The sequence below is a fragment of the Lagenorhynchus albirostris genome, chromosome 10, assembly GCF_949774975.1.
Source record: "Lagenorhynchus albirostris chromosome 10, mLagAlb1.1, whole genome shotgun sequence".
NCBI classification, from domain to species: domain Eukaryota; kingdom Metazoa; phylum Chordata; class Mammalia; order Artiodactyla; family Delphinidae; genus Lagenorhynchus; species Lagenorhynchus albirostris.
In genome coordinates, this window is record NC_083104.1 from 81,994,538 (window position 1) to 82,011,160 (window position 16,623).

Genomic DNA, 16,623 nt, shown 5'->3' on the forward strand with positions numbered 1-16,623 from the left:
TTCCAGCTCCCATGAAATCTCCAGTGACAGGGCGGCGCAACTCCCTTTATTTCTTCCCCTTGTAAAGGGTGATTCGAGTTCAGCAGCATTCCTTTCCTGCCCCCAAGTCCCCAACCAGACTAGAGACTGCAGGCACCAAATCCTGGGTGACAGCACAGGCCTCAGAACTCTCCTCCAGCTCTGAGCTGCACCAGCTGTTTGTATCAGTTAGGTCAGCATCAAATCCACCAAAAAAAGCAGCACCACTCACAGAACAGGGCAGCAGCTGGGCCTGAAGCTTTGAGGCGGACCAGACGCAGGCTTCTGAGGACAGAGTCTCAGACAACTGGCCACATGAGCTTGGCTGGATGGAACCCCATAACAAAGGTCACCTCTGCTTGTACGGAGGGATTTCAAGAACAAGGCCAGCTCAGTTATCTGAAGAGAGCAATCAGACAAGTCTTTCAGAGAAGAGGAAGCAATCGAAGCGGTATCCTGGTCACATCAAGACCACACTCCGCCTTCATGTACCCGAGTAGCTACTGCGCCAGCTGCAGACCAGAGCAGACTTCCGAGTGGAGAGGAGACGAGGGGATGTCCAGGAAGGGAAGCTCACTCTCGGGGCCGGCTGACCATGACTTCCCCCAGGGCCTCCAACACCTCCCGCTTGTAGTCTTCGAAGTCGCCGTCGATCTGGCTAACACTCTGCTCCTCCACCACCCACAGCTGGCAGCTGGTTTCTGTGATAAGTCGGGCATCATGGCTGACGACGATCACAGCTTTGAAGAAAGATGGCGAGAATGGAGGGCAGGGAGGAAGGAGGAAGAGGGGGATCAGAACCTGAGAGGAGGGCGCCCAGCCGAAAGACACCACAGCCCGGTCCCCAAGGCGGGGAGGAGGAGGGCGCGCCCTGAGCTGACTCACCACCCTTGTATTCGTTGATGGCCTCCCCAAGAGCGTCGATAGACTCGATGTCCAGGTTATTGGTGGGCTCGTCCTATGGGGGAGGAGGCATCCCGTGACTGAGAGTTACGACTCTTACCTTTCCCTTCTGTCACCCTTGCCCCAGCCCTGCAGTCCAGCTCACTCACCAAGATGAGGACATCGGGCTCCCGACAGGACAGCTCTGCAAACACAACTCGGGCTTTCTGCCCACCTGTAGCAAAGGGAAAGGAGATCCACCACACCTTTCACCACCTGACATTTCTGCAGGTAAACCCTGAATGTGTGTGTGCGCACGTGCACACACGCGGTGAGGTCCCCCAAGTCCCAGTTCCTCTTTCCTCCTGCCTCTAGGGACAGTCTGCAGGTATGAAGGCTAAGGACGGGGACACCTGCCCTGGCCCCTGGTACCAGAGAGTTTGCAGATCTGGATGGTGTGGGCGTGACTCTCCAGGCCAAAGCGGCCCAGGCACTTGCGGGCATCCTGGTAGGGCAGGTTGAAGCCCCGCTGCAAGTACTCGGTGGGCGTCTCCTCCATGCGCAGCTGCTCTGCATACTGCTGGTTGAAGAAGCCAATTTTCTGCCCGAGAGAAGAGGGAGGTGGTCGGTCAAAGTCATACTTCCTCTGTCAGCCTCTTACTCCCTGATTCCCAAAGCCACTTACCAGCCGGTGGTTCTTCCTCATTTCCCCACGAGTCTGCAAGGAAAAAGCAAGGGGGGAGCTAAGGGGAAGGGGAAAGGAGCTGCAGCTCCACACCCCAACTTTTCTGAAGGGGAGCTAAACACCAGAACCGGGCTGGAACAAGCCAGCATGAGAAAGGGAACACGGGCGTCTCCTGAACGTGACCAAGGCAGGCCCAGGAAATCAGAAGCAAGAGGAGAATGAAGGAGGGGGAGACAGAAAGCAGAGATTCAGAACCAGGAGCAGACTGACCACAAGTAAAGGACCCCCGTCCCCACCCCTGCCTTCCAGCAAGATGTTTTCAGGGTTCCACCTCAGATGGGGATTAAGAGACAGTTTGTGGGAGGATCTAGAACACCTTTCTGAAGATCTACTCTCTGTGGGCGTGAGGCAACGGGCCCTCTCAACACTTTCTTGGAGGGCAGACAGATGGCCACAACCCACCTAAGCACTACATAACGCCGCAAAAGTCCCCAAAACAATTCTAGGGAATTTATCCTAAGGAAAACTAAATTCATGAACAGGTATAATAAGACTATTTACTACAGGTTTGTCCTTTAGTGAAAAATCTAAACGACTGACATCAAATACACTACGGTAGATGCATACGAAGCGCATGCACACATAGGATTCCTGGCACGGAAAAACACTTGACGTACATGATCTGGAAAAAGCTGGCCACAGAACAACTCACACGATAGGCCACTTTCGTTAAAAAAAGTTATATGCACGCTTGTAAAGGAAAAAAAGGAGAAAGCAATCCATTGAAATTAATACTGGTCACCTCTGGATTTTGCTCTGGCTTACGAAACTTCTTTTCTTTCCTTTTTTTCCCAGCTGTGCCGCGCAGCTTGAGGGATCTTAGTTCACGGACCAGAGACTGAACCCGGGTCCATGGCAATGAAAGCTCTGAGTCCTAACCACTGGACCACCAGGGAATTCCCTGGCCTGTGCAATTTCTAACCACTCTACAATGGGCATGTATTTCTTGCATAACCGAAACACATGGGGGGTGGGGAGGCATGCCCCTAGCCTGGCCCCACTTCTCCTGGCTCTTCTCCCCGCCTGATCTAAACCGTCCTCCTCTACAGCACCTCTCAAGGAAGCGCACCGTCCATGACAAGTTCTGTATTTAACTCCCCACGGCACAGAGGGGCCCCCGACTGCAGCCTCTGGGGAACAGCCGTGTGCTCACGCTTCCGCTCGCTCGTCGCCGTCCCCCTTCCTGGCTCCCGGACTCACCGGCGTCAGCTTGCCTGTCAGCAGCAGCAGCAGGGTGCTCTTCCCCACACCGTTAGGGCCCACGATGCAGACTGCCAGAAGGAAGACAAAGGTCAAAGAGGCGAGGTCCCCAGAAACTCTCCCCGGGGCTCCTGAGCCTCCCCTGCCAACTCACTCCTTGAGTCCATGTCAATGCCAAAATCCAGATTCTTAAAGAGTGGTTTCTGCCCCTCATAGCCAAACGTCACACCTGAGAGACCAGGAAAGGAAGCACTTTATTTTCTCTTCAGAGTCCCCCGAGGGTGCCCCGAATGTCCTGGTGTGAGGGAAGGCACGGCCGCGGCCGCTCACCATGCAGGCCCAGCACCGGAGGGCTGAGCGGCGGTGGGTCAGGGAACGTGAAGCGCACGGTGTACTCCCTGGGCCGCTTCAGGAGCTCGGGGGCCTCCTGTGACTCCTCATCCTGGTTTTTCCTCCGGCACTTCTGCTGCTTTCGAGTCAGGGCTTCCTTTGTTTGCTTTTCCTGGGGAAGAAGGGGAAAGGGAGACACCCGCACCCTTTACAGAAGGCCTCAAAAGGCAGGCAGGGCCCAAGTCCTCCCAGGAAGACCCAGGTGCTCACCGCCTGCTTGGTGGACTTGCCGCCCGCCTTTAACTCCTTCAGCTTTTTCTCCTGCTTCTCATACTGCTTCAGCAGTTCCTTCTGTTTCTGCTGGTACATCTTCTTGAAGGTCACTGGGGCAAGAGAGGGGAATGGGCATCGATGGTTGTCCCTCTCCCCAGCAGGACGGGGGAGGATGGGGGCAGGCGTCGTTGTCTAGAATTCTGAAAGACTCAGAATTATCACCACAACCCTACAGGCCCTCCCTCCCAGGCCTTTCTCCAGGAACCACCCCTTTCCTTGCCCGCAAACGATCCTCCTTACTGTAATTGCCCCTGTAGTAATGGAGCCGCTGGGCATCAAGATGGATGATATCGGTACAGACGTCATCCAGGAAGCCCTGGTCATGAGAGACGATGAGCAGCGTCTTCCGCCAGCCTTGGAGGTAGCTGGGTTTTAGAGAAGAGCGTGGAAATGTCACAATGGCCAGGTTAGGGTGGAGTCAGGGGAAGCAGACAGAGCATGGGGGCAGGGAGTGAAAGAGGGGGGGGCTGGAGTGAGAGGTGTCAAGGGCAGAGTGGAGACCAGCTAGAGGAAACGAGGGCAGAATGCGAACCAACGATGCAAAGGCTGTAATCAAGGGCTACTCACTTATTGAGCCAGATGACAGCGTTGAGGTCCAGGTGGTTGGTGGGCTCATCCAACATCAGCAGCGTGGGCTCCATGAATAGCGCCCTAGAGGGCAGGGCAGCAGAATGCAGAGTCAGGGGGAGGAAGACCCTTGCTCAGAGAACCCAGAGGAGCCTCCGTAAGTGGAGCCTGAGACCATGAACACTCCTTCCCAACCTCTCCTTAGACAGTTCCCAGGCAGGAGACACAGACAGAATACACTCCCAGGTAGGGAGAAAAGACCCTGAGTCTGACAAGGCAGACAGTAAGGGAGGGAGAAAACGGCTCTGGAAGAACGGGGAGAAGGGGAAGAGCCCTGGTGGACGGAGGCTGGAAGGGAGGGTGGTGAGGGGGAGCCCACCTGGCGAGGGAGACGCGCATGCGCCAGCCCCCCGAGAACTTCTGTGTGGGTCGATTCTGCATCTCAGGGTCAAAGCCCAGACCGGCCAGGATCCGGCGGGCTTTGGCCTCTGCAGCTGCTGCCCCGGTAGCCCGCAATTCCTCATACACCTGGGAGGAGGGAGAAGAGGACACATGCTGCGAGGTCCCAGGAGCCCCCAGTCTTAGCCCATGTCCCCTGCGCCATCTCCTCTACCTTCTCGAGCCTCTCAGCAGCCGCGTCATCGCCCTGCTCCAGCTGTCCCTGAAGCTGCCGCTCCTCTTCCAACAGCTTCAAGCGCTTGGTGTCGGCTCGGAGAACAGCCTGCACGGCCGGCGTCTCGTCGGCTACCACCTCTGGGGGCAGGGGAGAAGTCAGGGTGCCCCAAGGGCCAAGCCTCCTATTCCCTCTTCCCTATAGCTGTTTCTGGTTTGCCTGACCCTGCCCAGCTCTTTGTACTTGTTCCAAACAAAATACTCTCCAGTCTCTCATCTCTTCTCCCCCTTCTTTAGCACCATTTCCCAGTCCCCAGTCTCCCCACATAACCCTTCCAGCTCTACAACGACGGTTTCTTCTATTCTTGGTTGGCTCCTGTACCCCAGGGCGGCCCCCCTCAGGCCCCTCGGTTTCACCTCCCCGTCAAGCCCCTCTCCCACCAGCGGCCTCACCCTGTTCACAAAGCAGCACGTCGATGTTGGGAGGGATGCTCAGGGCTCGGTTGGCGATGTGCTTGAGGAGAGTGGTCTTGCCCTTGCTGGGGGATGAGAGCTTTTAGGACCAGGCTGCCTCAGAGAAGTCTCTTCTCCTTCCAGCCCCGCCCCTCTCACAGCTCCAGCCCCTCCTCTCCTCACCCATTGGGTCCAACCAGCCCATAGCGGCGGCTGGCGACAATGTACAGGTCTGCGTTGACAAACAGCTCCTTGCCGTGGGCGGAGATGCTGAACTTCTCCAGCTGCAGGTGTCAGGGAAGGAGCGAGCACATGAGAACTCTCCCTTCCAGACAGCAGCTGCAGCTTTCTCTCTGCAGGGAAGCCCCCTCTTCTCACCACACCGGCCCCTTCCCCAACCACTGCCTCTAACTGGAGTCTCCAAATCCTAAGCGCGGCCAGCCTGTCCCGCCTTGCTTCCCTCCGAGGGTGGACCCTTATGCTGGCTCTTCTATCTTCTCACTCAACTTGGCAGAACTCAAGGTGTAGAGAACGGCTCCGAGCTTTCTTCCCAATGGACTTCCCATTCATACCCACTTCCTAGGCTGCCGTGGCCACTCAGGGGAAGGTGAGAAGTGGCATGTCCCTGGGTAAGCTGGTAGAGAGGCCCCCTCAGACCTTACCTTGATGTCAGATGCGTTTTCTAACATGGCCTGGCGGGAAGACACCTCTGCTTGCGACACGGAGAAGTCATTTTCAGCAGCACTGGCTGCTTTTAATGAAGCCACCTGGCGCTCATACTCCATCTGAGAAGGAAGGAAAAATCACATTTGAGGCTATTGCCTGCCACTTTCCCATCACCACAATACAGCCCCACATCACCAGACACCGAGACAAGGCTCACAGAGAGCAATTATTTCCTTACTCCAACTGTTCTACCTGACAGAGCACCCAAAGCCCTCCTTCTTGTCCCCTAATTCACATGTCCCCTACTTGAAGCGTTAAGGAAAAAAAAAAAAAATCAGGTTCTCCCACCTCTGACCACCAAGAACCCAAGGTTTTACCTGTTTCTTCAGCTTCTTCTTCTCCTTCTTGCTAAGGTGAGCAAAGGGACCATCAGCCTTGGACTCCCCTTCCTCCTCCTCCTCCTCTCCTTCTTCCTCTGAGCCCTGTGAGAACCAGGGCATAGTAAAAACAAGGGACCCCTTCTAGAACTCAGACTTCACATCACGTACCCCCAGTTCCACAGTCAGCTCTGTCTCTCTCCACCAGGGTCCTGAAATACACTGGTAGATCCGCTCCCATTCTCATACCCGCCCTGCTCTCCTTGCAGCTCTGTATCCATTTTTGCCACCAGGAATAGTATGAGTATTTATGTATGAAATATAATAATGTACGTGTATCTGTAACTATGTACTGTAACTATGCAACTGCCAATACAGTGTAATTGAGGGTTATATGAGGTTCTTTTTCTCATGTATCAGTGGCCTACACATTAACATGCAGGGGAAAGGTCTAGAAGCCCTAGCATACAGTCACTGAGAAATCCAGCAAAATCAGAACTAGCAACTGCTAACAGTACGAGGGAGCTCAGAGATCACTAGATCACACAGATGAGGAAACTGAGACCCAAGGAGATGGAAAAATGTACTCAAGGTCACACAGTGAGTGGTGGCAAAAGCCAGAGCTCAGATTGACTGAGGCTAACGCCCGCAGCATTTCCTCTCTGGGTCAGGAGTTGCCAGTGATGGCCCTTGAGCTAAGAACGGTTTTTACACTTTCAAGGAATTTTTCCAAAAATAGAAAAGAAGAAGAATATGCATCAGAGATTGTATATGGCCTGCAAAGCCAAAAATATTTATTATGTGTCCCTTTACAGAAGTTTGCCTGGGACTTCCCTGGTGGTCCAGTGGTTAGGACTCCACGGTTTCGGTGCCATGGGCCCGGGTTCAATCCTTGGTTGGGGAACTAAGATCCCGCAAGCCACGTGGCAGGGACAAAAAAAAAAAAAAAAAAGTTGCCAACTCCTGCTCTGGAGAGTAAGAGCACCCCCAGATCCTGCCCCCTGCCCAAGGGCCACAGAGTCCTAGTCCTTCAGCCCACCTTCCCCCAACACCAAAATACAAACCTGCTCTGCCTTCTTGGCCTTCTCCTTCCCTTGCTTGGGTGGTTCCTCTTCTTTTGTTATTTCCTCTTCATTCTCCTCCTCGTCATTGTCCAGAGCAGCAAATGTATTTTGAGGCTACCGGGGAAAAGACAGCAAGTTTGATGAAATGCTCTAATTCCTGAGACCCAGCCCCTCCTCCTGCCTATACTCCCTCACCTTGGCCTTCCCCTTTGACTTCTCCTCCTTTCCCTTTTTGCCCTTGAGCCCTGGCTGTTGTTCCTGAGATACAGCCTGGAGAAGACACACACAGACACACACAAATTAATTTACTATATTGTAGCTTAACGAGCGTTTCTAGGGGGTCTAGGAGTAGCAGTTAACTATACTGAGTCTGCCAGGGAGAAAATGAGACCAGCAAAACCCTAGTCTCCGGCTAAGGGACTGTGACACAGGCAAGTGAGCCACGTGGGTGAGATGGCCCTAGCACTGGAGGGCTTCCTCAAGAGGACACATCTCGAGACGAGGTAATGGATGTGGGCTTAGTGAAGGTGCTCTAGAAAGAGGGAAGAGAAGGCATAAAGAACAAAGGTTTCAACACACAGTCAAGCTGGATGCCAAGATGTGATCACGCTAATCTGAAAGGTATACATGGAGAAGTCCCAAGTAACCCTGCAGAGGGGTCCAAGTGGAAGGGCAAAGACCCAAAGGCCTTTGTTTTATATTTGGAGTTTGAAAGCAACAGGATCACTGTAAATTTCCGAGTGATGAAGAGTATTTTAAAAAGCTGACTCTGACAGTGTAAGCAAGACTGGCCTAGAAGAGCTAGCTGAAAAGTAAGAAAAGAAGCCGGGAAATTACCACACTGTGGCCAGAGGTGCTACACGGGGTGGGAGTGACTGGCAGAGCCACCACTATCACCTTATTGATCCGATTTTTCTCTGGCTTGGCTGGCTTAGGAGGATGTTTTTCTTCCTCCTCCTCTTCTTCCTCACTCTGATCCTGAATCAGGGCTGCAAAAACATTACCACCCTGGAGAATGAAAGGGCCAGAGAAGTCAGCGGGATGGTCAAGGCTGCACCCCTGGGGTCTCTGTCTACCACACAGATGGCTTACCTTGGTTTTCTTCCCTCCTCGGGGTACTGGGGCAGGTACTGAAATGACAAGGGGAGAAGGTGAGACAGGAAAGGAGAATTACGATGTCCTGCTCCTTAATCTAATCCAACTCCACAAGCAAGGAACGCAGCTCCTGACTCTTCATGACTAAAGAGTTCCAGGTGCCCATTTCCCCTCAGGACATTTACCCTCATCCTCCTCATCACTGGCCGGCACTGAGAGCTTCTTAAGACGCTCCATGAGCTCCTTCTCCTCTCCGTCATCATCCACATCCTTTTTCCGACGGCTTTTTCGAGCATCTCGCTTCTTTTTTTGCTGCTGAAAGCCAAACAGTGAGAGAATGAAGCCCAGGCCGCTGATGTATCTCTGCTCCCGAGAGAGCTCCCCGTCAGCTGAGTGAACCAGTGTGGGCTGCAGAGGGGCTGGCGGACCCATGGATGCCTCCATGTAGTGGTGGGTCCCCTGACACCTGTACCTGCTGCTGCTGCTGCTGCTGTTGCTGCTCCTTCTCCTTGAGCACTTTCTTTTCTTCCCCAGCTTGTCTGTCTTCTACTGCCAGCTCTTCGAAGAACTATAACGGGAGTTAAGATCTAGGTAAACATGGCTCAGAAACCAACCAAGCCCTTCACCACCACACACGAGCCCAGGGACCTTCCACTCCATCCCACCTTGCTCCCTCTCCTGACAAGACCTCTTCCCCTCCCTTGGGCCACCACCGCCTTCAAAGGGCCACCTTCTGCTCAGAAACACCCACAGTCCCCTCTCCTCACCGTCTTTTTGGTCTTCCTGTCCTTCTTCCCTTTCTTCACCACTTTGTCTAGAAGGTTAAGCAGACATTGTGAATGATGATTTGCAAATTCCAAAGCACTCTGATCTCTCCTGCCAAGCTCTCAGTGGTCCCCACCCTATTTACTGTTTTCCTAGCTCAATTACCGCTCCCTAGACATTGGCCACAGACACAAGACACTTGCAACAAGACAGACAATGGTGGCTGGTCTAGGGTAGCAGTGGGAGGCAGAGAAGGAGAATCCACAGGGTGATGGCAGAAGTGAGGAGTAAGAGTATTCAGAGATGACTGCAATGTTTTTAGCTGGCAAAATTAGCTGGGTTAGTGGTACCATTGATTATCGCAGGATATACTGGAAGAGAAGGACCCCTCTCCCCACTCCTACCACCCATGTGGGAGAAAGGTAGGACAAAAATATGAATTCAGTTGGGGATATGTCATTTTTGGAACCTGCAGGCCACGGAAACAGCCATCTAGTAAGTCAACAAGAACCTGGGTCTATGCCGCACCTGCTCCACTAGCACTTCTAGCACAAGTCACTAGCTGTGATTGTACTTAATTGGGCATCAGTCCTTCATCCTAGAGAGCGACCTGAGACTACTTAGCTCGTGTTCCCAGGAAGCAAAGTGGGAAGTCGATAAAAGTTTACTGACTGAACAAATTCCAGCTTCTCCTTTCTGTCCATTCCCATTATCCTGAAGGCAGGGGACTAGGTCTAACTCCCTCCCACATCAGACTGGGAGGCAGCCAGCAGCCTCATGACTTCCCTCCACGCCCAGGCCTGTCCACTATCACATTCGTCTCCCAACCATCCCATCCACCCACTGCTACCCAATTCTATCCAAAAGCACTCCTGCAATCACTTGGGTTTTTTTTCCCCAAAAAACCCCAAAACAAAGGCTTTCTGCTATCTACCACACTGAGTATTCTCACACCAGATTTCCACCTAGTCCATAGTAATCATTTATTCAGATACTGAGCATCTACAGTGCCAAAAACTGGAGATAATAAAGGACAATCGCTATAATTTAGGACCTCACAGACTAAAAGGGTGCATCCTATCTTGTCTGCTATCTCTGTTTCCCTAACCATACCCGTGTTCTGGACACTGGCTTCTCCCCGCTCCTTGGTTAACTCCCAGGCACGCTTATGCCTGTCTTTGCTTAATCTGTGACCTCCATCCTGAACACATTTCAAAATCTGATCCCCATATTGGGTGACTAGCGTGATGGAACTGAAAAGATGTGCAGGAGAAGATAATGAAAGGTTTTATAAGCTATTCCACAGAGTCTAACCCTAAAGCCATTAAGAAGGAGGATCCACTGCAGTACATGAGAAGGAATGTACATGATCAGCTCACCCTAACAACACAGAGTGACTTAGACACTAAGTATCTCCAAGGACTAACACAACCACACCTCCTGACCGTAGGGAGAGAAGCCTGTGCACAGGTTCAGGCGTGAAAAAGTATTATCAGCAAGGAACAGGAAAAGGCTAAGTGTGGCTAAAGCTATGCTGTATCCTCCACATCTCCCCCTCTAATGGCTCCTCCCCTTAGTAAGTACATCACTGAAGGGACTCCTAATTTCAAAGCCAAGTAAAGCACTTTCCGTAACCTTACAATCTCCTCCCCCAATTACTGTTTCTATCCCGTCTTCATTGAGTCTCAGTGCAGTCTACGCTAGCTCCACCTCCTCATCTCCCGTTCCTTTTTGAATATACTGCAACCTGATTCAGCTGTCATCTTCTAATGAATACTACTTTTCTCAGAATTGTCACTGTCCCCTTAGTTGTTCAACCCGAAAAGGTTTCTTTGTAGTCCTTATTTTGCGTGATTACTTGGCAACATTCCATGCTACCTACCTCCTCATCCTTTTAATTCTCCTTTCCTGTTGTTACTTAGCGTCAGGGATCCTGCTGCTGCTGGTCTGCCTCTAGTTTCTCTGGCTGCTCTCCTTTCTCGGTCTCATCTCCTCAGCCTCCTTCTCCACCTTACTTCCCTTAATTGTTGAGGTTCTTTTGGGTTCCCACCTTCTACGTCTTTTCGCTTCAATCTGCATACAGTCTCTAGGGGATGCCCCGTACAACTACACTCACCTGTGGCTTTACTCCTAGTCCAGAGCTCTCTCCACAGCCACCGAACAAACTCTCTCCTTGCCATCTCCTCTTAAAATTCCCCAGAAATCTCCAACTCAGCATTCAAAAGCTGACCTTACCTCTTCCCGCTCCCCACTCTACAGCCCACTACTGCTTTCAATAAACAGCCTACTAACCGCTGCAGTATTCAAGTGAGTGTCAGCCTTAATTCTTCTCCCTTGATTTAGCTGGTTCCCAGTTCCAGTCAATGCCCTGGCTTACTCTCTTACCACTTCTCACCTGGCTCATTACCAGAGCCTCCTAAATGGTCTCCCTCCCTCCAACCATTCCTCATGCACTTCAATGGGTCCTCCTTCTTAATGTTTTTAGGACTAAGTTCCTTGGAGTAGTGTATAACACCTTTCATTATCTGTCTCCCACAGTCTTTCCAACCCCATCACACTAGTCACACAATACTGGGAACCAGCCAGGCTCAACGACACCTCTACCTCTGCACTAACTGCGCTCTCTGCTTGCTTAGGATGTTCTTCCCCTTGCTAACTCACACTGATCCTTCAAGAACGAACTCGGCTATCACATATTCCTGGGAGGCTTTGCTGACACTCCTGCCCTATCTGATAGATGTTGCCCCTCTCTTTTCTAGTCCCATAGCATTCTCAACACATTCATCACACTCTGTCAGCCTCTGTCTGATTAATGCTCTGTCCCCACCACTAGACTTGCCCCTGCTCGATAGGCAAGGCTTATCTTTCATCCCTACACCTCCAGTTCTTCTGCACAGCACCAGGTACAAAGTAGGCATCCAATAAATGCCTGTAAAATTAGTCACTGTATACCTACTATAATTATTTGTATTCATTTTTATCTCCCTCTTGAAGTACCTTCAAGCCTGGTAGGATGTCTTCGTATTTTTTTCTCCCCTCCCCAAAGCACAGCATTTACACTGCATAATTAAAAACAGGTGCTCCATAAACATCCGCTGCTTTTAAGTAAACCTTAATCCTCCATTCCAACACCCAGTGTCTATGCTCTTGCTCCAGCTGAGTCAGAAAGGTGTCTTACGAAAGAGCGCAAGGAGTCATCCTTTCTTAAGAAGCAGGTGGGATGATGGTTTCCACGGGTGAGTGTGAGAATGTGTGTGTGTTTGTGTGCGCGCGCGCACGAGAGAGAGAGAGAGAGAGAGAGAGAGAGAGAGAGAGAGAGAGAGAGAGAGAGAGAGAGAGAGAGAGAGAAGGTCGAGGCACAACTTATATCAATATGTAAGTGCCGGATGTGGAATACCGTGTGGTGGGGAAGATGTCCAAATGACAAGAAATCAGGACTTTCTCAGTTCTCCCTATCTCTCCCTCGGTACCATACGCTCTTCCTCGTCTCTTTCCCAGTCTTACTGAAGTTCCTGCGTGACACCCCGGCACCTCTACTTTCGCCGGCACCCCAAAAGCCCTCCTGCCAGGGCAAACTCTTCCCGGCCCCACTGAACGCATGCGCAGTAGCCCTCGCACGGCCCGGTCAGTCTCGCGCCCCGTGACTCTCTCCTAAGACACGCACACACGTCTCTCTCTTCTTCTCTTGCCTATCTCCTTCCCTCCCTGCCTACCAGCCTCACCTGTGGGGCTCGTGGTCTCTCCGTCCCCGATCCACTCGGGCTCCGGCGGCTGCTGCTTGGGTCCCTTCGGCATCGCGATGGCAGTTACTGCAGTCTTGTCGGCGCCGGGCGCTATTTCCGGTTCCGGCAGCTTGGGGCCCGGAACGAGGCGGGCTCTCTACGCCTGCGCTGTCGACCCCGCCCCCGGACGGCCCACGAGCGCCGCGCCATCATCTCCGGGGAGAGCTTGCGGCGGGGGTTCGCCCACTCGGGTCGCGACAGCAAGTTTATGACGGTTGGGGAACCGCAACGCAGTGACTCCGGGGCGCCGCGTGACTAAGGACTGAATATGAAAGAGTAAAGTCATGTTTTCTCTTTGCTTTTTTTAAGAAACTGAATGCAACCTTGTACCAGCCCCGTAACGTCTGGTTAGGAGCAGGAGGGCGCAGTCCGCCGACTCAGGAAGAGGCCTTGTCGGTCAAGTGTTGAGATGTGTCACAAAATCCCGAGGAGTAGAGGTGTAAACGAGGAGGAAATCTAGCCTAACAAACAGAAATCACGGTGCGGTGGAGCTTCAGTTCACCTTTTTTTTTTCTTTTTTGGTAACAGCTTTTCTGAGGTGTAATTGAGTTACCATAAACTGCGTATACAGTAGACAGCCAATAAACTGCAAAGTGTACACTTTGATAAGTTTTGACATGTACACACCGGTTAAATCACCACCACAGTCAATATTTGGGTCACTTCTTCTTTTGTGTGTGACTCTTGGATTCATTGGAACTTCCTTTTTTTTTTAAATAAATTTGTTTTTACTTTTGGCTGTGTTGGGTCGTTGTTTCGGTGTGCGGGCTTCTCATTGCAGTGGCTTCCCTTGTTGCAGAGCATGTGGGCTCTAGGCGCACGGGCTTAGTTGCTCTGCGGCATGTGGGATCTTCCCGGACTAGGGATTGAACCCGTGTCCCCTGCATTAGCAGGCAGATTCTCAACCACTGCGCCACCAGGGAAGTCCGGCCTTTGTGTTTTTAAGAGCTGGGCTGGCCCTCACATCTAGGCCATGGTGTTCTCACATTGAACATAACCTCAGAACACCCATGCCAGACAAGGCCAATCTGTGACTGTGATGAAGTAAGACAGAGTCTATAATCTTGTGTAAGTGCAGACAAAAACAAGGTTACTATGCAAACCATAAATTCTGAACAGGTCCCTCTCAGCTAAAATGAGTAGTGGCTGCTTTTTTGCCAGTTACAGCTTCAGCCATGTTTCATTTCTCCCCCGAGAGGAGACTCTGTTATCTGTGGGTTCCACATATTCGGATTCAACCAACCTAGTATCAAAATATTAGGGGAAAAAAGAAATTCCAGGAAATTCCGAAAAGCAAATCTAAATTTGCTGCATACCAGCTACTACTTACATAGCATTTACATTGTATTTATAACTATTTACATGGCATTCATATTGCATTCAGTATTATAAGTCATCTAGAGATGACAAAGTATAGGAGAGGATGTGTGCAGGTTATACGCAGATATTATGCCATCGTATACAAGGGACTTGAGCATCCTTGGATTTTGGCACATGAGGGGGTCCTGGAACCAATTCCCCATAGATGCCGAGGGATGACTGTATTAAAATGTGAAATGATAGAATTGCTCCCACTTCCTGGGAGCACTCAATCTAGATTCCCCACTTCCTTGAATCTTCCCCCAAATCACAACACAAACCCTAACACAAACACAAATCCTAATCGCTCCTAACCCTCTCTTAGTGAGATCTCTGCAGGTGCTAAACCCAACTTTGTTTAACTAGAGGTGGTTCCTGTGTGGTCTTTGGCTGGAGGGCACTGACACTTGACTGTCTTATTCTCTACTTCATGTCCAAATTCTAGCAGGGAGGCACTGGTAGAGGATGTTCATCCTCCTCTAATGTTTTTACCTGCTGAAGGGCCAAGAGTTTGCTTAGTACGTGGCTGCCTGAATAAAGAGTACTTTTCAAGCCTCACTGGGGCCAAGGATTGGCCACAGGACTAAGTTATGGCCAGTGATGTGTAAGTTAAAGAGGGTATGTTAGCTTGGAGGTAATTTCCTCTGCCCTTCCTCCGTCCTGAGGCTTGGAGCATGGATAAGTGAGCTAGAGTTTCACTGCAGACTGTGAATAGGAGGGTCTGGCCCCAAGAATCATGGAGCTGAGAGCTAGGGGGGAGCAGGGGTTCTGAACACCTGAGGACCTTGTGGTGGCATGATTGGCACATATGCCTTGTACTACACTTCTTGACTTGTGAGAGAAATAAACTTCTATCTTGCTTTAAGACTAATTTTGGTTTGTTACAACTGAACTTAAAACTCATAACTGGGCCATAATAGGTGCTTAATATTTAGAGTGAAGGAATGTGTCCACGCTCATAGCTTCAATTACTACCTATATGCAAGTAACTCAGATTTATGTCTCTAGTTTTAATCTGAGTACCAAATCTGTATATCCAGCTACTTACTTTATATCTCTCCTTGGATGTCTTAAAAGATGCAACCATTCCAAAAGCAAATTAGTGGCATTCTGCCTGTTTTCTTCTAATACCTTTTCAAACAGCACTTGGTTATGTGAGCCAGAACGACCCGACCCTGGGAAACCTAAAATACTTCCATTTTGGTCTATTTCCAAATGTTCATGTTTCTTCCACTCCGCTACCCAAGTCTATACCACCACCAACTCCCTCGGACTGCTCAAGTAACTTGCTAATGCCACTTCCAAGCCTGGCCAGCTCCATACAGAGGTCATCTTTTTGAAAAACCTATCTAATCTATGATACCCACCTGCCTAAAATTCTTCAAAGGCTTCTGTCTTAAGACCCAAACCCTCATGTTCTGCAAGGCCCTGAGTCGTCTAGCTCCTTTTCCTTCTCCTCACCTCTCACTCTTCCCATCTCCTCTTAGCGACACCTTTGCTCTCCCACCTCACCTCCTGCTTGTGCTCAGAGCTTGTCTCACCTGCCATCTCCCCAGACTCCGTTTATTACATGCTCCCCCACCACGCCTTTTTTTTTTAATATAAATGTATTTATTTTTTATTTATCTTTGGCTGCATTGGGTCTTTGTTGCTGCGCGCAGGCTTTCTCTAGTTGCTGCGAGCTGGGGCTTCTCACTGTGGTGGCTTCTCTTGTTTCAGGGCACAGGCTCTAGGCGTGCAGGCTCGCCAGTTGTGGCACGCGGGCTCAGTAGTTGTGGCTCGCGGGCTCTAGAGTGCAGGCTCAGTATTTGTGGCGCACAGGCTTAGTTGCTCTGCAGCATATGGGATCTTCATGGACCAGAGCTCGAACCCATGTCCCCTGCATTGGCAGGCAGATTCTTAACCACTGTGCCACCAGGGAAGTCCCCGTCTCACTTCTTCATAGCACTTCTGACAGGTACTTCACGCATACTGGTGACTTCTTCACTAACGTGTCTCCTCTTGTAGATTTTAAATTCATTGATTTCGGCTCTCCATTTTCTCTAGCATCTAGTACATTGCCTGGCCCACACGCACGCTAGAGATATTTGTTGAAAGATTGCTTTGTCATTACCACTCCATAAACCTCAAACCATAAATGCAGGTAAAATGTTTAAAAATTACTCCATGGATACCCGGCCTTTCCTTTTTCTAAACAAAACTTTACCCTTGAACAAAATGCAACCTGGTCGGGTTGATTCCCATAGGTTAACGGGACGCCACTGGTTTCCTCAGACTGGAAGAAACTTCTAGCAACACTGCGTATGAACTAAATGAAGAATAAACTGACTCCAAGAAGAACAGCCTCACCTGCACCTCCTGAGATGACTGGAACA

The 16,623-nt window shown here is 50.9% G+C and overlaps 1 protein-coding gene across 3 annotated transcripts; it reads right to left on the reverse strand.

Moving 5' to 3' along the window:
• Nucleotides 1-22: 22 nt before the first annotated feature.
• Nucleotides 23-12,944, reverse strand: ABCF1 (ATP binding cassette subfamily F member 1). 3 transcript variants are annotated; one of them, XM_060163397.1, is made up of 25 exons: nucleotides 12,830-12,944; nucleotides 9,110-9,156; nucleotides 8,815-8,910; nucleotides 8,528-8,654; nucleotides 8,340-8,377; nucleotides 8,145-8,255; nucleotides 7,443-7,517; nucleotides 7,248-7,361; nucleotides 6,184-6,288; nucleotides 5,803-5,925; nucleotides 5,324-5,424; nucleotides 5,141-5,226; nucleotides 4,689-4,828; nucleotides 4,455-4,603; nucleotides 4,076-4,159; nucleotides 3,749-3,873; nucleotides 3,446-3,558; nucleotides 3,176-3,347; nucleotides 3,000-3,074; nucleotides 2,846-2,916; nucleotides 1,586-1,618; nucleotides 1,333-1,501; nucleotides 1,071-1,135; nucleotides 904-976; nucleotides 23-758 (listed from the first exon to the last, which is right to left on the reverse strand). In XM_060163397.1, exons 1-25 carry the CDS (start codon nucleotides 12,900-12,902, stop codon nucleotides 592-594), a joined length of 2,532 nt encoding a protein of 843 aa, XP_060019380.1. In that variant the 5' UTR covers nucleotides 12,903-12,944; the 3' UTR covers nucleotides 23-591. The 3 variants fall into 3 exon arrangements, with proteins under 3 accessions (XP_060019380.1, XP_060019379.1, XP_060019381.1); XM_060163396.1 differs by having other exon boundaries at nucleotides 8,528-8,657; XM_060163398.1 differs by lacking the exon at nucleotides 7,443-7,517 and having other exon boundaries at nucleotides 8,528-8,657.
• Between the last annotated feature and the right edge of the window lie 3,679 nt (nucleotides 12,945-16,623).